At 43.4% G+C, this 22611-nt stretch overlaps 1 protein-coding gene across 3 annotated transcripts; it reads left to right on the top strand.

Moving 5' to 3' along the window:
• Positions 1-1512: 1512 nt before the first annotated feature.
• On the top strand, positions 1513-20729 carry LOC310889685 (fatty acyl-CoA reductase 1-like). Of its 3 annotated transcripts, XM_083817546.1 has the most exons (9): positions 1513-3391; positions 8555-8787; positions 9969-10045; positions 12179-12354; positions 14987-15166; positions 16209-16386; positions 17416-17460; positions 18245-18312; positions 20308-20729. In XM_083817546.1, the coding sequence occupies exons 2-8, from the start codon at positions 8589-8591 to the stop codon at positions 18305-18307; spliced, it is 918 nt and encodes a 305-aa protein (XP_083673672.1). In that variant the 5' UTR covers positions 1513-3391; positions 8555-8588; the 3' UTR covers positions 18308-18312; positions 20308-20729. The 3 variants fall into 3 exon arrangements, 2 of the variants coding, with proteins under 2 accessions (XP_083673672.1, XP_083673673.1); XM_083817547.1 differs by lacking the exons at positions 17416-17460; positions 18245-18312; positions 20308-20729 and adding an exon at positions 16694-17287 and having other exon boundaries at positions 1516-3391; XR_014576711.1 differs by lacking the exons at positions 1513-3391; positions 14987-15166; positions 16209-16386; ... (1 more) ...; positions 18245-18312; positions 20308-20729 and adding an exon at positions 12727-12861 and having other exon boundaries at positions 8651-8787; positions 9969-10056.
• Positions 20730-22611: the final 1882 nt, after the last annotated feature.

Consider the following 22611-nt stretch of genomic DNA (forward strand, 5'->3'; position numbering starts at 1 on the left):
ACTCTTACCCTAACCCTAACCATGACCCTACGTCCAACACCCACCCCACCTATGGCTCCCAGGAAACAGTGTTCACAATGGAAATCTTTTGGAAGCCCTCAGCCTCCTTTGTCAAACCTTTCACATCCCCATTCCACAAGGCGGTCTGCACTTTCTCTCCCTCCAAACATGTAAGAAACTAAGTTGTGTTTTTGCGGTAGAGAACTAATTTTCTGTATTCAAAGGTAGCTGTGTAGTCATAATAAGGAGAAATGCTAAGTAGATAAGTGGACAGTAGAAGGCCTCACTGTTCCAAAATAAGGTAGAAGCTTGAGAAAAACAGGATGAGCAGTGTGAGAACAGTAAAACAAAGATCACAAGTTCTCAAAACATAAGAAAGGAGAAATTAAAGGGTTGAAAAAAAGAAAACTTGTACATATATGGTATAGAGGAGCGTCGAGTAGCTTGTGAACCTGTAGTACTCAGCCAATGAGGAAACAGGGGAGGTGATCAGGCGTCGGGTAATTGGGAATAAAAGGAGCCGGGGGGGGGTCCCGGTGGGGCCTCGGGGCCGTGCAGGGCCGACCCGGGGCCGGTGCCACTCCCCCCTTACCAGCAGAGAGGTTAGGAGTTTTAAGAAGGAAATGAAGCCTTTAAGTGAGGGCCTAGCAGAACAGTCAAATCCACTTCTAAGGCCTAATTTGTATTCCTGAGAGGGAAATGTCAATCTTGAGTACGTTATTCACTGGAGAGGAATGTTTAGGAGGGAAATGATTTGCCAGGCAGCTATGCAAGAATGGGAAAGAACTAACACCCCCCCAGACCAAGAGTAATTCCGATAGAGCAGAAATATCCGCTTATCCAACTGAAACAGTAACAGCCCACAACACAGAACTCATATGAGAGACTCGGGGTCAGAATTAGAAAGTACTCGGGGATGAACCCTGAGGACCCAGTGGCCCAAGGGTTGATACCTGTCCCCTGCTGCTGGTTCTGCGGAGTCCTGCTTTTAGGCACAAAGACCTAGGACCAGCCCTTCAGAAACCCACGCTGGCTGCTTCTGATCCCTCCATTGTCCCGCATGTCAGCTGCAGCGCCTTCCCTGGCCCTGGCTCAGTGCTCATCGCAGCAATGGCTGACATCGCAGGAGAAGCCAGCCCACTCTCTTTGGGCACTCCCTCAATGCATGACTTTTCTCCCTTTGGACCCTCCAGCTCTCTCCCTACTCCCGGTGCAAGGACGGAGTAAGAGAACAGCTGTGTGGTGCTCAGCTGCCTGCTGGGGTTCTAACACGCTGTGGCCAGGGAAGCAAAAGCTTTCCTTCTCCTTTCTTCTTGGTGTGTTCTCCCGGGGCGTGACAGCTCAGCCTCCGGATCCTTACCGAGGAGGAAGCCGGGGGAGAGAGCGAGCAAGATGCGCCTGAACCGTGAAATCGTCCCGGCAGCACGCAGAGCAGGAGCTGCGGTGAGTGTCCTGCTGCCTGGCCCCTTTCTTAACCTGTCCGGTGGAACGGTGGAGAACAGGATGGCGGGGGGTGGGGGGGGACCGCTGCTCGGGGAGGGCTGGGCGTCAGTCAGCAGGTGGTGAGCAATAGCATCATGCATCGCTTGCTTTGCAACGTTCCCTCCTCATCGTTGTTATGATTTCCCTGCCTTCTTTGTCCTATTAAACTGTCTTTATCCGAACCCACGAGCTTTAACTACTTTTTCTTCCCGAGTCTCCCACGGTGGGGAGAAAAGCACCACTCAGCCATTCGCTCTGGCCGCCTGCCGGGTTAAGCTGGAACGAGAACACAGATGGGAAAGAGTAGAACGCGCGCCTCCTCGTTTGGCTTTCAAAAGGAAACGGACTAACAAGTTACTCTAGCGAACGGTTTGGGGTTGATTGGGCAAGTTCTCCTGGCTTCGGGAACTTGTCAGGAACCGGTCTTCTCTTTCTAATGTTATTTTTCATAATACCCACTGCAAACCGTTGCCGAATTTGAAAAAGTTACAGGGAGGTCGCCTGTGACGTCTTCTCGTCTCTCTGGAAAGGGGGATGCGTTGCGCAGAGGTGCGACTCTTTCTGTAATCTCTCGTCAAAACTTTTCGGGTAACCGGATCCTTCAGGCCTTTGGGTACGGACGACCTGCGGGGTTGTCTGCCATTCCCACAATAGGGATAGCTGCAGAGAGGGTACCGAGCAGCGACCCGAGAGGACCAAAATCAGCAGGGGAAGGTGGGATCGGGGAGGTGGGGGGATGTTAGGAATGTTAGGAGGAGCAGCCGACAGGAGCGACTTTTCCCTTTCCTGCGGAGGCAGATGATGGTGGAAAACCTGCCCCGAGGAAACGCTTGCCATTTCCCACTCAGGCTGTAAAGCCGCGCGTGCCTCTTCCTGAGAATGGCTGCACGCGCGTGGCGTCGCAGGCCGTGAGCTGCTTGGGCAGGGATCTCTCCGTGCGGGGCGGCGAGTCCCCGGGAAAGCCATCGTCTGGCGGAAGAAAGCCCGGGGGAACTTCTCAGAGGTAAGAAGCCTTCAAATGTACGGGGACCCCTAACTCGTGCGCCGAGCGTGTGGGACAAACGTCCGTGGCACGAAGATCGAGGACGACTTGTCAGAAGTAAGCAGCTTTCCCCTTGTTCCCCCGTCCTCAGGAGCCCTCCTTATGCTCTTTGCGCACGCTTGAGGCCCACAACACTCGTTTTCTCCTCTACTTAGCATTCCTAGTCCCTGCCGTGGGGAATAATTGCCTTAGGTGACCTGAAAATAAAACTGATATTCCCATTTTAAAGAAAAGGTACAGTGCTGAAGAAGCTTCCAGGGTGGAGCGTAGCTGCTCTGCATAAAAGATCCCGAGGCCTCCAGCCTTAGATGTTGATCACACTGGGGGAACCTGGCGTGCTGACTCTAAGAGGAACAGCAGTACGGAGCGTAGAGCGGAGCAGAGGCGCCGTGGCTAAGCTCTGTGAGGAGACGGGAACTCTGTTGTTCTTGTGCATAACCAAGACTGATTTCCAGCCGAATAACTGTGTTATTAATGGGGTGCTCTTTTTTTGAGCAATTCCAGCCTCCGGAGGAGGTTTTCTTGTTCCTCTTGCAATATGCAATGAGAGAGGACAAAGCACACCCGACCTTCTTAACAACAACAAAAAAAAAGGGCAACACGGGCAATCTCTGCCCTAAGTTGCGTAAACGCATAAAGCTGTGAGTGGCATGCTTTTTTTTTTTTTTTTTTTTTTGTGGCTCGCACATCAGCGCTGCTCCGGGAAGCCCTGCCTGCGACTCTGCCGCTCTCGCCTAGGGAGGGGGAGCCGGGCGGCGCCGCAGGACCCCTGCCCGCGGCAAAATGGAGGCGCCCTTCTCCGGAGCGGGAGCCGGGACGGGCCCGGACGGGACGGGCCGGGCCGCCGAGGCGCGGTGCCGCAACGAGGTTGGTGGTCGGTGCTGCCCCCAGAAAGGACGGGGCAGGGCGGGCGGTCGGGGCGCCACGCGGTCGGCGGCTTCTGCGGAAAGGCCGTTCCGCGGGGCGGGGGCGGCGCCGCGCCGCGGCACACCGGACCGGGCCGAGTGTGCTGCGGGGTCTGCGCTGCGCGGGGCTTCGGGGGGCTGGGGGAGAGGGAGGCGGAGCGGCGGGGGGGGGGTTGTGTATGCTTGGCCGACTTTCCTCTGGGTTGGATGGACTGCTCCGTCCCGCGGCATGCTGGGAGCTGTAGTTCTGTGGTGCCGGGCGGCCACGTGGGCTCCGGGGCGCGCGGCCGGTCGTTCCCCGAGCCGGGGCCGGGGCCGGGGCCGGGGCCGGGCCGTGCGCGCCGGGAGGCGCAGGTTGCCGCTGGCTGCGAGCGCGGCTGCCGGCGGTGAGGCGAGCCAGAGCCTTCGGGGGCGCTTCCCCGGAGCGTCGGGCCGGGAGGGGTGGGGGCTGCGGCGGCCGGGCGCGGGTCCTCGCCGCGCTTGATCGTTGGACTGCGCCTCGGAGGTTTTCCTCTCCCTGCGTTCTGACAACCGGTTCTCTAAGCGATCTTGTATTTCTCTAAGCGATATTGTATATTTCATCTTCCATTACCAACGCTACCGAAGATCCCATCGGTTACAAACGGCAGTAGTAACCTTGCAGTTTCTACGTTCTGTAGCAAAATATACTGGCAGATGAATAAATGAGCAGGTACACATACACGTGACTCTACAGCTGAGATTATATAACGTGTAGTTTTTTCTGTGTTTCATCTTTCAAAGCACATTGTTGCCGAGCGCCTGAGCTTTTTGCTCACGTTACCGACGAAAGGAATGGCTGCGCTTCTCCCCCACCTCTTTTTTTTCTCTCCTCTTCTCCCTCAGTGACGGGGACTTGAAATGTTTTTCTTGGATGTCCATGTGAAAATTCAAAAAAAATGCTGATGGTGAACACTGACAGAATTGGGTGACTTTTTCAAGGTAGAGGGCAAATAACGTGGAAATTTCTGGTACGTTAGTGTTACTCTGTTAACAAAACCAACGTACTAGCCGCTTGCTGTTCCTAGTTTTTTGGTTTGCCTTGGTTTTCCTTTCAGTAGTCTTCCCAAAGGCCTTTGTGGACAAAACTTTGTCCCGCTTCAGCTTTAAGAATTATCCTAGAAATAATGAACAAGTGCTTGCAGGGCTTTCCAGAATGCTAGTTGTGGTTGGTCAAAAAAGACTTGGGAGGCAATTCCTTTCACGGAATCGTAGAGTGGTTTGGGTTGGAAGGGACACTTGAAGATCATCTAGTCCATCTCCCTTGCCTCGATCAGCATCGTCTTTCACTAGGTCAGGTTGCTCAAAGCCCAGTCCAGCCCAGCTTTGAGCGCCTCCAGTAATGGGGCCTCCACAACTTCTCTGGGCAGCCCGTTCCAGTGTCTTACTACCCTCATCGTGAAGAATTTCTTCCTTTTGTCCGATCTAAATCTGTCCTCTTTCAGTTTATAGCTGTTGCCTTGCCCTGTCACTACAGGCCCTGGTAAAAAGTCCTTGCCTGTCTTTTTTTGTGAGTCCATTATACGTGTTTAAAAGTAGTAATGAGGTCTCCCCAGAGCCTCCTCTTCTCCGGGCCGAAGCGTGACAGAGCCCTGCTGCTGGTGCTGGCTTGCAGGTCAGTGCCGAGATACCAGAAGGAGGCTTTTATGTACTTTTCCACTTCCTTCAAAGGGAAGCTGAAGCACAGACAAGCTGACTGAGAGCCCCCCAAAGTGGTAGACGTGAGACTTCTTGTAGGACGCCAGGTCTTTTCCCCTGTGAGCGGAAGGAAAGCTTGTTTGGGCACAGGTATCTATCACAGAGGGATGCAGCTCTCTCGTTACCACTTCTGCTGACTCCTGAAGCGATCCTCTGCGCTGGTCTGATATCCCTGCCCGTCTGTGGCAAAAGAGTTTGACCCTCAGATTGCAGAAGCAGCATTGTGGAATTCAGGTTTTGGTAGGTATCGAGGTTGTATCCCTGAAATCTCATCTATCTCAAGGTACTACCTATCCTTGCAAACCTTGCTTCTCTGAAATCCAAGTCATTGTCCTTACCCCAGTAATACCGAAGGGAGAAATGCTCCATTGAGAAATTATCAGAGAGACAGAATCTGTTTTGGCAAGCCTCCCTCCCTTGGAACCCGTGGATTCCTTAAACTGGCCCTGGCATGAGTATTTGAAGCAAACGCTATCCAAGAAAGAAAAATTATTTTATCTCTCATTTATCATTCTGTTATAGTTCCAGCTGACTTTGGTGACAGCATAATAGCGAAAGTGATTTCGCTCTCTACCAAATAAAACCATAAATTACTTCTTTTGACTGTCTTGAAAGAATGGTACTAATAATAAATAGGTGGGAAAACCAGAACTGTTGCATTTCAGGAATTTTAGGTGGCCTGAGAAACACACAGCATGCACTAGGGTAGCAGCACAAAAGTATCTGAAAAACGGGCTCCTGCAAACAGAAAGACCTTTGGGAGGTCACTGACATTTGGTCAGAGTGGGCTGACTGAGCCATCCTTCTGCCTTCGTAATATTTCATAGCAGTTTTGCGATATTGCAGGTCTTCAGCTTAAGGAAGACTTTTCTTCCAGGGGTTTTCCCTACTGCTTTTACTTCAACCATTACCAGGAAACAAAGTTGGAAGTTCTCACGTGTCCCCTCAAGGCTAGGAGCTGGTTACCCAGCAAGATGCTTGCTCGAGGCACGGGCTCACCAGCTGATTAAATAACTGTCCTGGGGCAGGAGCGTGTGGGACAAAATACTGCAGACAGCACAATCCACGCGTTTGGTTGCGTAATGCCAGTGAGCTATGCTTTCGTAGCAGGAATGTGTCAGAAGCAGCAGTAATCCAGGGAAATGATGCAAACCTGGAGGTAGGCAGTCGGCTTTGTGAGCAGGGAGTGCTGGCGTGGCCCTGCTCCCCTGACTACACCTGTGTGAATCAAGTAGGGGAAGTGAGTATGGGCGCGGTATTTCAGCCCTTTCAGGGAGCTGAACATCACCTGAAAAGATGACGACATCCCTGCCCTGAAGGACCTGCCCACTGCAGTCTGTAGCATTGTGTGCATTTGTAGCTTGATGGGCCTGAGAGTAGGGGTGATTAGGGAAGCTGAGGCGATTCCAGATAAGAAAGGGTTAAGAATGTAACTATTAAAGGAGAACAGAACATTAGGTGTAGGGCAGGAAACAGATGTATGGACAATGTATCTCGAAAGAGGACATATACGGGCAATATATCTCGAACAAGACATTGGAATCCAAGATAAGAAAATAACAAGCAGAAGAATCGAAGAAAAAAAAACAGTCCTTGCGGTTAGGAAGAAAGCTAACTCAGCAGAATCCTGACCAAGGGTGAAAAGTACACTGTGAGGAAGACTTATGGCCTTCCTCTCTGAGACCACCGACCACAGCTCGACGACCCCTGCCCAAGACCACCGAGAGGATCTGCGCAGGCGCAGGACACAAAAAACTGATTAGCATGAGAAGCGAGAGTAGGCGGGGTTAGATAATGAATATGTATAGGCGTTAATAAAATATTATTCACTGTGATGTATAAATTTGGGACGGCTTTTCACTTCGGGATGCACGATAGGCGGAAAGATCCCCCGTGCATCCGGCGCCGTCAATAAAGAATAAATCACTTAAAGAAATTGGATTTATGATCTTTGAATCAGGGGACTGTGGGATGCTGGGGCTGGGATTTGATTTGGGGGTTCCCGCCGCAGCCCCACGAGCTTATGTGTTAAGTTTAAGCTTGGAAATGAAGGGGGAGTGAGGGAAGAAAAAAAGCAAAGCCTTGCAGAGCCTCAGCTCCACCGAGGAACGAATAACAGTCTGTTTGCTTCTGGAAGAACTTCCCACTGCTGAGGACGGATGGGGCGGACCCCAAAAGGTAGATGGGGTTGTGTGAGAGCTGGTGATACTGCCAGCAGGACTCCACAGCTGACGAGAGACATCGCTGGTTTTGACGTCCATCACAACGGAAAACGCTCGTTTCATTCAACTGGGGGAAGTCGTATGAAACTCTCAGACAGAAACAGTATCAGTGAGACTCTGTTATGCAGTCATGGTGAAAGCTTAGCATAGCGAAGAAACAGTGTGTATTAGGTAAGGTGAAAAATGGAGTCGCACCTCCAAGAAGTCCCAGTTTGTGATCTTTAAGCTTTCTTTTTGGTGGTGGGGGGCAAAGGGGGAGAGAGACGAATATTACCCACCAGGAAGGTGACCAAATCCATGCCTTAAAAGGTCAGCTGCTAAAAGCTTTTATAAATGATCTTTGCACTGCAAGTTTCAGTTTTCATGAAGCCGAGTTGAGATAAATCCGAAAAGTTCTACGGGTTTAAAAGAACGCTTACTAAAATATTCTTATCATTCACAATAATAATGGAGTGAGTGAACTTGTTCCACACAGTGACCTTACTTTTTTTTTTTTTTTTGTATTCCAGCAAACTGTGTACAATCCCAGGAGCATAGGTACAGTCTTGTGTAGCATTGTCATTCTGCCCCACCACTCTGATATCTAACAAAGTAATACTTTCTGGATGTTGTCTACGAATTCTTTCCTTCCTTATGTATGAGGTCGATGCACGTATCGCCTAGTTTGTCAGAGAGCATTGCTGAAGTACTGTTTTCTTTGTATTTGTGAAGACAGCAGAATGAAAGATAGCAGCTCGGCGACTCCCATCGAGATGGTCATTAGGATAAAACAGTGAAGTTTCTAGCATATATTAAAAAGTCTGGAGGAATTAGCATAGCTTGCAGGAAAGTGGGCTGGAAAGAGATGATATTTGAGAGCAAGCGTGAAAATGTTGTCTTTTTACCAAGAACAATGAGAACTGATGCATCTGCCCGGTGTTTGGATAGGTGAGTGAGTTAAGAGGAGCTGAGCATAGAGTTTGCAGGGGAATTGGGAAATGAAAGAGATAATTTGACCTCCTTTCCATGCAAACGTGTGTTTGTTTTTTTTTTTTTTAATCCCATACTTTTGTTATTATCCAGAATTTTTAACATAACTCTCCATTTTAACTGGTGTGATTTTATGGATAGCAGCTAACTACAAAAAGAACTAAGATCCTGAAGTGTCCTTGGAGCCGCTGGCTCTACCTCTTTATCTGTTCCCTAAGGAGACGCCCCGGATTTAAAGACGCTATGTATTAAATGAAGTATGAGAAGAAACAGCTTCTTCCGACACTTGGGCTCCTTTTCTTCAGCTCGTGCAGAAGGCTGACAGCCTGTCTCACTCTCATCAGTGCTATCCCACCAGCTCCTTTAGGAGCTCAGCACCACATTTGGCCTGTTGTGATCTTCCCGATCCCCTCATTTCTGTGCTGCAACACCACCATCCACGAGAAGTCAGGTAGGATCTGAACACATTTGACATTGCTAAAGAATCAAACCTCAGCTGTCAGTTTTAGCCCTTTGTATTCCAGATGTTTGTTTTGCTGGACGATGGTTTCATTTCTGATTTTGTAATATGTTCTTTGTGGAGGTTGTTTTAAGCAGACAAGTAGGTAGCCTCCTTCCTTCAGTGGAATTGCGCAGGTTTTAGCTGAGCTTTGCACATTTGAGCGATTGCCCAGTGGTTGTTCTGGTCTTGACGCGTCTCTAAAAACCTTTGTCGCCTCGCCCCTCCTCCTTGTGTATTAAGATGCACATTTGTGCAAAAATTATGTACGCTGTGCATAAGATGCCCAGCGGTTATGGGGCATTCCCAGCGTTTCACAGATAAGGCTCCATGTTTACTTAATCACGTAAGTGTAGTCCTGGCTTTAAGCGTAGGTGTAGCTAACGGTTGTTACTCAAGTGGTTATAAAGTTTAAACTGTTTGTTTGTTATATAAATATATATATACATACATATGTATATGTCTGTATATACGTAATGAAACTGAGTCTGTGGAGTAAAAGACTTCTCTGCTTGTTGCATATACTCCTGTATCAGCAGACTCATATGCAAACTGATCCAAACTGGGTGCCAAGCTGTGCCTTTTTTGTCGCCTGGAATATGCAATCTGTGCACCTCAGGTGTACCTGGTCTATTAACTATCTCTTACATTGTGCCACCCCGTTAATATCAGTGGATGTACCCAGCACCACCTTGGGGCTACACAGAACGTGGAAATTTCTAGTATTTTAATGTTACTCTGTTAACAAAACTGACGTACTGGCCGCTTGCTGTTTCTATTTTTTTTGTTTTTCTTTTCAGTAGTCTCCCCAAAAGTTTTAGTGGACACGTTGTGTATCTTTTCTGTTCTTCCAGGATTCGTTTGTCAGGAAAGGCGACCATGAAATCCGAGGGCTACGGACAACCATCTACCAGATGGTTGTTGCAGATGCCTTTGGTCACGTTATTTGTCCTTTTAGCTCGCCCTTTTCTTTCTCTTGAGTTGAATTTTTTTGCAGCGCTATGTTTGCAGTGGTAACATTGCTGCCAAGGTGTTTTTGATTAAAAACGATCTTAACTGTAATAGTGAATTCACCGAGCGTGGCTTTGTATAATGACTCCCACGATCATAGCATTTTTTTTCCTTTGTCACAGAGAGGAGAAAAGCTCTTTCCAGCGAGATGGAGAAGGAATTAATGATACCTCTGCCTCATCCTGTGAGACCAGAAGACGTGGAGTAACTGTAAGCTGCGATTCTCAGGAGACACTAAGAGTCTCGGATTCCTTCTCTGCCTGTCTCCCAAGGCCTCAGGGATGAGAAATCTTAGGCTTTATGTTTTTCCCTATGAAATACTGTCCTGTTAAGGGGCGTAGCTGACTAACTGTTACGGGTCTGGTTGGATTCAGGTTACTGAACTATGACGGTCACGGATTCACCAATAATGTAGCACGTCCTTGATGTAGTCGCATTCAATGAGAACTATCACAGCTAGGAACAATGCAATGAAGGGCAGTTTATTACAGCAACAGGGACACAGGTTCTTTGGATTGCCAGAGATAAATTCACTGTCCGCAAAAGCAAGTGAGCATGCGTGAAATACACAGGCACTCGTCCTGGCTATTAATGCGTTAAAAGGCACAAAGGCTCTAGAGATTTCTAAGTTTCCATGGAGACACCTGGTACAACCAAGCGTTCAAATCTTACCCCATGACATCCCAACGCGGGGGGAAAAGAGGCTCAGCCCGTCGACTGATCCCAGAAGTCAGAAAGGTATCCTTCGTGATGGTATCTTCCCTAACATCCCCTTTCACTTAAGCCAATTTACGTTGTCCGCTGATCTGTTCTCTTTAGTGACCAGTGATAGGACCCGCAGGAATGGTGTCAAGCTGCGGCAGGAGAAGTTCAGGCTAGACATCAGGAAGAGGTTCTTCACTGAGAGGGTTGTCGTGCACTGGAACAGTCTCCCCAGGGCGGTAGTCACTGCACCAAGCCTGTTGGAGTTCAAGAAGCGTTTGGACCGTGCGCTTAGTGACATGGTCTGAATTTTTGGGTTGACCTGTGTGGTTCCAGGAGTTGGACTTGACGATCCTTGTGGGTCCCTTCCAACTCAGGATATTCTATGACTATTTTCTGTCCTTTTAGGTGGAGCTTGAGTGACTCTAGTCAGGCATATCTTGGTTATGATTGGTAGAAAGTTTTCTTGCTTTTGTTTAAAGGAGAAATTCAGATTGCACGCTCAGTGAGGGGTGGTCGCACCTTGGAGGCATGGAGCTTTTGGGGTGGAGGTGTGTTTCGGTATTATAATGATGATATAATGAGCAAAAGTTCACTAGAGTACAGCGTTTTGTCAAAACCGTGACAGGTCGTTGGCTCAGGGTAGCAAACGTGCAGCTTATCGGTCTCAGTGTGCACAAGAGCATCGGGTCCCCATCTCGTCACAGGGCCTATCCGTGATGTCTCCACTCCGCTCTACGCTCTGTACTGTTCCTTAGAGTTAGCACACCAAGTTCCCCTAGTGCGACAGCATGTAAAGTTAGAGGCCTAGGTAACGCTTAGGTAGCGCAGCTACCCTCCACCCTGAAAGCTTCTTCAATGCTGTACATTTTCTTTAAAATGTGAATATTAGTTTAATTTGCCTAGTTACTTCAGGCAATTATTCCACGAGTACCAAAAGTGATACTGAGAAGCCTACTTCCAGCATCTCTGTTGGTAATGATAGCTTCATACTTCTGTGCTTATCCTCGTGGCTTTTCCTTTCGCATACTGGAAAGGCAGAGACTGTTCAACAGAGTCATCTCTGATCCAAAAACTAAAACTCTGATTTCATCCCAAACCAACACTCTTTGATGTCAGTAAGAGTAAAATTGCTATCATTACTCTTGGTCATCCTGGCTGTCGCAGTTGTGTCTCTGTTGGGCTCTCTGTCCAACCCTGTCGATCACATCTGTCCTACTCCCTGCCCCTGGGTGGTTCTTCTGTCCCTCTGCCCCGCTGGCTGTCCGTCCACCCAGTTCCTCTCTTGCTGCTTGTGTCCCGCTTGTAGCCTTTTCCTTTGTTTTCTTCCTCCTTTTTAGAAGTATACATCGAAATCTCACTGCTTTCTGTGCAACGCATGCAATACTTCTGTTTTCACCACTTGGGTTAAAAAGTATACGAACAACTTCATCACTGAATATGTTCATGGTAAGTCAGTAACGTGTTGTAGGACTCCTAAAACACTATCTTAACACTACTGATTTTGAGAAATAAGGCAATGTAGTTATATATGGGCAGAAAATGTGTTTTATCTTCACTTATAAAACATGCGTCTTTTATCTTCACTGGCTATTAGTTTGAATTTTTAGTCCTGGTATTTTTTTGACAGCTCTTTGACAGGTTGAGAGAGGAGCAGCCTGACTTCAAAGAAAAAATAATAGTAATTGCAAGTGAACTTACACAGCCCGAACTGGACCGTAGTAGCCCAATCCAACCAAAACTTACAGACTGCATCAGTATTATATTTCATTGTGCTGCAACAGTCAGATTCAATGAAATGCTAAGGTGAGTTTAAAATACTGTATTCTCTAGTTTGGTAAGCTGATGGTATTCAGAGGGAAGGGGTGAATCAGGTGTCTGCAAAATCTTGCAAATATTCAGGCTGTCTGACTACTAATCTCATTTGTTTTTTGTGTGTCTGGTCAATTTAATGATTCCCCCTTGGGTGTTAAACTTTTCTCCCTACCTAAAACTCGCTATTGGGTGTTCATTTGCTTTTCATAGACGGACAGAAGATACGTTATTTAAACCTGCTTTGCCAGCAGTTAGAATACACGATTTGACATGAAAGAAATCACATCTTTTTCAAGCTTTAGGCAAAAAGACATCCATTTTTGGTGCTTAGAAGCAAAACATGATTTTTGTACTGTGTTATAGGCCCCTTGGTGTTTTTACTGAATTCCGGTACCTGAATTTCAAAGGCATTTTGAAGGGAAAAAATTGAGAGAGACTCGAGAACATACTGCTTTTCCAAGTCTTCCTAACATCACGTGTTGCTCTGATTTCTGGGATGGCTGAAGAGGGTATAAATAATCTGAAGCAGTACGTACTGTGCTCACTACTCATATCGGAGCTTCTTTTGTGTAAGAGAACACAAACTATTCCTTTAGCTCCCCTTGTTAGAAAGCAAGTGTATCTTTTCAGAGGATAACTTTTCCCCAAAACTGGGATGGGGCGGAAGCTCTAGTACTTGCTTTCTTTAGTTGATGAACCAACAGCGAATTAAATGTTGCCCAGCCTTCAGAAAGTCCTCCAGTAAGAAGAATGCAAGTTTGCGTTGGAGGGTGTAGGGAGAATTAGGTGCGGAGGGAGAAAGCTTAAAACTCAAAATTGAATAACTTCCATCTTGTACAGAGTTTATTAAGGAAATAATAATAATAAAAAAAGGATTCCCAAAAGCAAGAAAAGATATTTGCTTTCTAGAAAAAATGACCTGATTCAGTGTTGAAACACTGGAATAAATAAACAATTTGGAGAAATGACTTTGTGAAAAATAACTCCAATTTTTATGAATGTAAAGCAACTCTTAGGTAAAGAAAATCTGAGTTGAGAAATATTTTGAGTTGTTAAAATGTTGGCACTACTTCTGTGAGAATGCTGAACTGTATACTGAAATGACATAAGGTAGCCCCTATTTATCGCTATTTCATGGACCTGCACTGCTAGGGAACTGCCAACCTATGAAAAGTCTAGAGGGACTTCAATGTGATTGGAAAAACTGGTGGAAAGGTCTTGATACAGCAAGCTTCTGGCAGTTTACACTTTCCTGGAGGGCCTAGTGCATTGCTTAGCAAAATAGAAAATTAGCTTCTTAGGAAGGATTTGAGGCCGGAGCACATAGCAGATGTGCTAGAATGGCATTTTTTTTGTTTTTCTGAGGAACATGACAAATCTGAGTATCACTTCCAGCAGCCTTCACATATTTATTACTGGGATTAGTTGATGTAAAGTTCAAAGTATTTAGCTCAGGGTCAGTGGTAGGAATAAAGCCAAGAAAGCAAAATACTTTGGCTTATTTTGGAACCCTTCCTGATTTGTATTGGCTGTGTGTTTCTATATCTTAAAACAATGCTTACAGCTATGATTATGAACCTCTTTCCTTTGACCTCTTGAAAGAAGCACTGAAGACTTAAAACCCGTTATTTTAGATAAAGTAACTTTTTCCGAGGTAACACTTTCTGGACTTAATTGCTTTGGGACGGGGGTTCCTTGTCCATTGCCCACCTAATGTTTTAGTAATAATGTGTGATAAAGAATCCTTAAACTGTAACACCAATGCAAAGATTTTGATTTGATTTGATTTTTTTTTAGCAGTACTCTTAAAACTTAATTGATTTGTACATTGTAAACAAGGCTAGTGCTTGTAATAAGTTTTTAGAGGCTGGAGAGAAGATCTGAAATACATAAAAATCATCGTAGCAGTTGGGCCATAAGCTGTGTTCTGATACAGTGCAAAATGTAGAGATATACCTTGCCTGCTACAGTGTACTTAAGGACTCTATTTTAATGAGAAGCAGTCAGGTTGGAGCGATGAAAGTGTGGATCTTGATTTATTTATTTTTTCCTCCTTTCACTTTTTCTTCCTTCCTGTAATCCTGTTGCACTATTGAGTCTTGTGCTATCTTACATGAAGATGATAATCACTTCCAACTTACTAGCCCCCCTAAACCTTCATTCTGAGGTCTTGACCTAGGAAGCTCAAAGCTGCTGTTAAAATTGACTGGCATTTATATCATTTGGCAGCTAGGTGTCCTGTTGCAGTTGTTCCATCACATTTTAGGAAAAACTTACTGGATTAGAATTTAGCTTGAGCAGATCAAAGGTACGCTGACTTTGCCTGTTTAGTAACAGAGCACGAGGATGCCAGTAAGAACAAGGGGAAACTTAGGAAAACTATCCTGAAGACAGAGAGAAATTTCTAGATGGAATGTGTCATGTTGTTCTGAGTAGAAGGTTAGGATACTAACTTCCATAGTGTTTTTGGGGGGTGGAGGAAGGGGTCCAGAATGTTAGAATTACTGTATAAACAGCCACCACTGAAGCATTTAGGAAAGAATTAGGGGATTGACTGGTTATTTCTTTTTGCTTGCTGTTTTCGTTTTGCTTTCTACTAATCAAGTTTCTGTTTAATCAACAGAGATGCTGTTCAGTTAAATGTGCTTTCCGCGAAACAGCTCCTCTCATTGGCACACCGAATGACGAATCTAGAAGTATTCATACGTGTTTCGACTGCGTATGCATATTGCAGTCGAAAACACATTGAGGAAATTGTTTATCCACCTCCTGTTGATCCCAAGAAACTGATGGATTCTCTTGAGTATGTGTTATTTTATCAAGTTACTTCAGTAATCTGTAACCACGTGCCTTCCTAGTAATGAAGTACCAACCAATGATTAAGAAACAAAGATGAAGAAACTGGCTGATGGTGTTCTGTTAGTCTAATACATGGCTGATGCTACCCTTTCCTGTAAGGGAAATAGGCTAAGGTTTCATGGTCGCTTTTAAGCTGAGCTAGGTGTGGAGCAGTGCTGAAAGAGGGAGATGCTCCAGGCCATTCCTGAAGCCTCCTGTATGCTGAGACTGGTGGCTCTTCGGCTGTATGAGGAGCTAGATCAGGAGCTATTAAAAACAAACAGAAGAAAGCTGCACTGTTCCAGATGTACTGGTGCTGGTACTGTGAAGGACAGAGAGAACTAAGACAGCAGCTCACCTTTAGCAGCAACCTTCACTACTTCCACCTAAGGCCATTGCAAGATCGGTCTGATATACTGAAATACTTTTAACTGCTCAGAAACAAAAATGTACAAGCAGTTCTGTTAGGTCTTTAATGTTGGTGCTTTCTGAATACCCGTGTTCTATAGATTTTTACTCTTAAATTGGATGTTACTAGGGGAAAGTTACTTGTTCTGTATTGCCTGTGTACATTTGCTGTCCTGAGGTCTTATCTAGTAGTCTTATTTAGTAGCTGTCAAGCCCTAAGTGAAATGGGACAAGTATGAGATGAGTCATATACAATGTAATTAATAATAATAATCATATCTCTAAATCAGTCTATCCCTTCCTCCATGTCATAGAAAATCTTACCTTTTGTAAGGTAATCATTTTTAGTTTCATAATTATCAAGGTAAGGAAGACATTTTACTACTTATTATAGATATAACAGCAGTAGCATTAAAAATGAACTGAGGTAATGATAATACTTCCGCGTTTGTTTTCCTGGGTGGTATTTTGAAGAAAAGATTGTATTTTAATTTTACTTGCAGAATTATTTTTGATTTATCTAGTTATCCTTTTTTCTTCGCTTCCCCAGTAGAATAGTACGCGGTAACTTACACTTGCCTCTTATTTTGTTTTTGTAGGTGGATGGATGATGGCCTGGTGAACGATCTTACACCTAAACTGATTGGCGATAGGCCTAACACTTACACTTATGCAAAAGCCTTAGCCGAATATGTAGTACAGCAAGAAGCTGCAAAAATAAACATAGCCGTTATAAGGCCATCTGTTGTTGGTGCTAGCTGGAAGGAGCCTTTTCCTGTACGTTGAGTTTTCACATGACTCACGCCTGTAAACTGTAGCACGTACTGACAGCTTGTGTATGTAGTGACCTTCATAGAGGAAAATCTTTTAAACTTAAAGCTGTGGCTTGACTGCTTCTGAATAACAACTCTCATACAAAAGATATCAAATACAGCATTCGTATGTGGGAAGCTTAGGGGATAAATTACTTCTAAGCATAGAACAATACACATCTGTCACAATGGGAGATACTGTTTTACACACAAAATAGTTATACAGAATCGTGAAGTAAGAAAGGTAATTTCATCTGTTTTCCCTCTTCGAGGTGCTTTGGTGTGTCAATAGCTGAATAGTATCATTAATGAAACTGGGGTCTGCAGGACGTAAAACTGTTTGGACTCCACTTGTTTTAGCCAAGGCAGGGGATGGCAGAAGCTTTATGAACTCTGTTACATTGATGTATAGTATATATGCTATATGCTTCTTCCAGTATGGGAGATAGCGCTGGAACGGCTTTTCCAGTTCAACGCTGAATATTTCGTAAGCACTTAAAAATACATCAACATCACATGCCTTTTTGAGTAGGTACAATATACATAGATGTCAGACAGTAAGTATATAAATTTTAATTAAGCATGTAATGTTTAAACACTGGCATTGAAGTTGAGTGAAAATGTCTATGTGAAAATTCAAAAAAAAAAAACCAACACAAAAGACAGATAAGCAGTTTTGCTATTGACTGTTAAACTGAGTTGATATAAGCTAGTGAAATATTTTCAACAAAATGTATTTATGTAGGAAATACTTTGCGGTTTATTAGCTAAGAAATAACAAGCTAGCTACTCACCTGGAGGGGCCAGTGAAACTACAGGTCGATCTCATGTCTGAGTTGTAGCAAAATCTGATGATATAACAAGTTACTATGGAAGAACTTCATTTAGACACATGGAAATTAGTATTGCTCTCCTGGGTTAACTTGTCAAATTTCCACTTTAAACTGTTGACTTCACTAGACGAAAACCTTTCCTTCCTACCTGCTTGTGATAGGGATGGATTGATAACTTCAGTGGACCTAGTGGCCTCTTCATTGCTGTAAGTAATGAAAAAATGTTTCTTCCTTTTGGAGACAGCAAAGCTTCTTGCGTTTTACTGGTGCGTCTTGTCTTTTTTCTCTTTTAAGGCAGGAAAAGGAATTCTTTGAACAATGAGAGCTACCAATGGTGCAGTAGCAGGTCTTGTTCCAGTAGAGGTTGTTGTCAGTATGACACTGTCTGCAGCCTAGTATTCTGGAGTTAATAGGTACAGCAGGTGACAATTGAAAGCACTGAGTACTTTGAAGTGATGGTACTGTGCATTTTGATAAATCAGTCTTCTGTTGAACTTCTGATCGGTGTCCTGCTATTCATCTAGGACAAAAGGGTTCTAAGGTTTTAACAGCTTTAGTCCAGCAGAGTGTAACTTAGGATAATGGCCAACATTTGACGATGAGGAGGAAGACATCACCTATGATACTATTGTATAAGCTATACCTGATTTTTTTTTTCCTGGGCCTCAGTGCAATCAGTATGACTTAGAATAATGTAGGCAAAGCCTTCTCTGGGGAAAAATATATACTTTTTTTGTCATTTATGTATGTATATATACACACAGTTTTATATATATACATAGTTATAATTATAAACTATCATATATACAGATGTTAAAGATGGATTAAAATACTGGAAGGATTCAGGAAGCAAAAAACCTAACGTGAGGCTGACAACTTTTGCTTTATGTAAATGATGGTGAGGGCAAAGATAACTTTAGATATGGCTTTTGATGTGTTTTGTGTGTTTTTTTGTCTTCTGATGTGCTCTTTGGTCTTTTTCCCCTCCAGACCAAGAAATATCATGGTATACAACTGTACAACATGTGGTACCAACGCTTTCCACTGGAGTGAAGTTGGTATGTCATATTTCTTTTTTTATGAGCTTTAATAGAAAAATAAGATCAGTAATAAAAGCACAGGCTATAGTCTGTAGGTCAAATTTTATTTTTATACTTGAAATTAGTATAACAGCCATAACTCAATTTTGCAGTGCCTCATGTTTTTTTGTTCTCTTCCGTTGATTTTCTCTCCTTGTAGAGTTATCGCTTCCATTTTGTTCCTGTTTTTTTAATTCAATTTTCTTAAAGTATGGCAGAACTGATTTTTCTGCTTGATGCTTCAACGGCTTAATCTGTAGAGCGTGGGTAGTGTGCAGAGAAAAGCATTGCCGAGAGGAGCAGTACTAATGTTGGGTTTAATGCCAACCTTCCTGTAAATATATGAGTAAAGAGCTCAACATTGGGATTACTTTATACAGCTGCATAACGGAGGGTGTACGACAAGTTTTGCACTTGAAGCTTTTTTGTCGTGTCTAGCTTCAGTTAATTGTCGATTGAGGTGGCTCTTAGTCTTCAGATGGTTACATGAGACTTCCTCTATTCCCGCTGAGGGAAAAGTAATCTCTAAGTATGGCCACTTCTTTTCATCTTAGATATCCCGACTAAAATGTAACCCGCATCTTAAGAGCTCTGTAATAGGCTTAAGAGCTCTGTAATAAATAGCAACGCAAGCTGGCTGGTATGGTAAAGCTGTTAATTAGCTCTACATGTTTTTAGAAATAATTTCTCAGTAAAGATTGTTAGTTTTCTTCTTTATCTTAAATACTTAAATCCATATTATATCTCTTGACTACTTTCTTCACCCTTTTTACTTGCTTTTGCTGTTTTATGTATCTATATTTATAAGCCTTATCATTTCAGCTGAAGTTGGAAAGTTGCTGGCTTCATTTATATTACGATTCTAATTGAGGTATTTAAAGGCTTCCTGTAAGCAATGGAATGAAGTTACAAGAGATGACTACAAAGATAAAGTGAATTCTGATGTAGTTTTTTAAGATGTACGTGTCTACCATGTGAAGAACTTTCAGTTGTCAACGAGAGTTTGACCTGGAGTCCAATCCTAACAATGTTTTTTAAAAAAGCTTGAATATGGGTAATTTGAAATGCACTTCAGATGCTTGCAAAGTCCTCGGCCTACTTTTTTTAAAGTGTTCTTCATTTTAAAGATTAGAATAGCCTTCTTTATGAAATACAGATGGATATTTAAATAGCTTTACATGCTATGTAAACTGAAATTGCTCTGAATTCTCAAAATCAACTGACGGTAGGGAAGAGGACCAGAAAGAGAAGCTACAGTAAAATATTCTGAAGATAAAGGTTTAAAAAACTTCGATATAATAAGAACCAGTTTAACAGTATCTTAGGTTTAAAGCTTATAGCTGTTTTAGTTTTTGTGGTTATTAGAAGAGCTAGGATGGTTACTTAAATAGCATACTAAAGTAAATACTGCACGCTGCAATGTACTTTGAAAACCATTGAACTTTACATATCAAAGCTGTTACGCAGCTTTTCTTTCTCAGAGTACCATGTAATTTCTGCTTTCAAGAGGAATCCTCTTGAACAGGCCTTCAGACGGCCCAGTGTTAATCTAACTTCCGATCACCTTTTATATCATTACTGGATTGCTGTAAGCCATAAGGCCCCAGCATTCCTGTAGGATATCTACCTCAGGATTACTGGAAGAAGCCCAAGGTAATGGTGACTAGCTCTGCCTCTTCTGTTCCTCTTAGATTTAAACAACAAAGCTATGCTTCCACTGTGATGTATATTGATTTCTTCTTCCCCTGAATGCTGTGTGACTAAAACTCACCTTTTCTACTTTTTTCTCTGAGAATAGGTCATTGAATTTGAAGCGAGTTTAAACTTTCTAGCGAAAATGAGGATGTTTTTTGTTGGATATTTTGTTTGGGGGGTTGAGTAATCAAGGTAAACAGAATACAAGATCTAGCAAATTATGTTCATTCTTGAATGATAAATAATTAAAATATGTTGATCCTTATTTTTCTCCTACAGCAAAGCACCTATATTTGAACTACACAACAAATCCGTTAAGCAGTGCAGTAAGGCACCGTAGCATGAGTCTTTGTTCAAACCCCCTTCTGCATCACTGTCGGACCACAGCCTCCCATATATCGCCTGCATTTTTTCACGATGTTTTGCTCAGATTGACAGGTCATAAGCCATGGTAAGAAGGACAGGGCTAAAAATATTTTGATAAGGTGGTGGAGATGAAGACGACACGACAAGGGTACTATTTAGATTTACTAACTATAAGCAATAACAATCCATTGACTGCATTTCTAAGAGATTAATGTCTGACTCACCAACGCTGTCCACGATGTGTCTCGGGTCAGAATCCTAGTCAGTCAGTAAACTCGGGGAAGCGGTTGGCATTAAGATTGTTGTTGCTATTATAAACTGAAAGTGGAAGGGAGGCAGAGTAAATAACTGTGGGTTATTCCTGTAGATGATACAGCTCCATCTGGTATGCTTTGTATCATCTCAACATTCCATTCAGTTTATGATAATTACACCACTAGCTGGCTAACTTCTGAAGTGGTAAAAATTGCATAATTCTGCTAACTAGGCCAAACTAGATTACATAGAAGGAATATAAGATGTCACTGCAATTTGTTTCAGATCTGCCAAGCCATATGATCTTAACTCATTGCATATATTATGTTTTCAAAAGTATTCATCATCAGACTCTAAAATCTCCACTATGGTGACAGTGTTTTAATACAAGTGAGCATTCATTCGTTGTCCTGTAGTCTCGGTCTGTCTTACAAGGAGGGGAAAAATTCTTTAATGCTTAGCACCGGATCAATAAAAGGAAGCAATGTAGGTAGTTCGTAGGCAAAAACTTCTAAACTGCCTTGGGTTCCATTGTTCCAAGCCTATTCAATAGTGTAGCACTCACAGCAACAGTAGGGACAGAGATCTCTGCCTGAGCAGTCATCTCTCCACATTGAAAAGATTTAAGCTCTGTGTATCACAGGAAGGTATTAAGCATGAATTCCTAGCTTTTTAGGTTCTTTTGCAATATAAAATGTTCTTAATAAAAATTAATAGAAATTCCCTGATATACGTCAAGATTCCATCACTTGCTAAAAATAATTATACTACAAATATCAACCTGCTGTCTTCCAAACGGGAAATGATGCTGCCAGAGTCGTGTCAGTCTTTGGAAGTCCAGTCTTTTAAGTATTTGACCTATGGGAGTAAAACAAGGCTATAAATAAACACATTGTTTAGAACGCTCTTACAGGTGTATAACATTGGAAACATTGAATCTTGTTTTTTTGCTTTTTCTGGAGTTCCTGTTTAGTGTTCAAACACAGAATTTAAACCTTAATCGGTACTAGTACAAGAGGTGACGTTAAACGTGTATCTTCTGGCCTGTGAAGTATAAATTATTTGAGTATTCCTAATTAGTTTTCTGTAGTAGTGACTGGATAGGTTTCCTATCATGCACAAGATTTCAAGTTTGGAGGAAAGATGGGAGGTTCAACTAAATCAAAAAGTGATTCTTCAGTTGCTAAGGTAGCAAACTGTAGCACACTTTATTCAGTTGCTTGGAATTAAAACTTTTTAAGTTTGATGCCCAGCACACTTACAGGAATATAGCTTTCATTATACAGGGATTCTTTTCTTTAATTTTAAGCCCTTTTAAAAAGAGGGCATTTTTTTCTTTAAAGCGTAATAAACTCTGATCGAGATGCAAAGGAGACATGCAGTTTTAAATCCTAATGGATTTCATGCATTATTTAATAATAGCAGAGAAATGAGCCAGATCTTTATTCTTCTGCTTTTTTCTAGTTGTCTGGCTCAAAGTACTTTGAAACCTACTTTAACTGAGGGGCTGGAGATGGCACTAGTATAGGGGTGTACTACTGTTGCTGTTGTCCTTCTGTCTGGTTGACCTCTGGTTTTAATTACCAGGTAGCGTGCACTAGGGAACTTCTAGAGCCTTGGAAACTTAATTGCAGATTTTTAAGCTTGTTATTAGGCTCTTCTGAGTGAAGGGCTAGCTTAATCTAAAATGTGACCTCTCTGCACCACAATTTAGCAAGAAAAACTTGACCAGTGTAGTAAAAAAATGATGAAATCAGCACAAGCAAATCCGAACATTGTGCTAACTTGACTTCACCTGGTCTACAGCCTGCCCTCTGTGAAGAATCTGAATACATTTCTAGGCTCTTTATTGCATATAATGTAGGAAAAACTGATCAGTGAAATTGCCGCGTAGGTTGAACTGCACTATTGTCATACTGTCAGGATATTGTACCGTCACTATATGAGAAATTCTTAGCAAAT

The sequence above is a fragment of the Anser anser genome (assembly GCF_964211835.1).
Source record: "Anser anser genome assembly, chromosome: Z".
Taxonomy (NCBI): Eukaryota; Metazoa; Chordata; class Aves; order Anseriformes; family Anatidae; genus Anser; species Anser anser.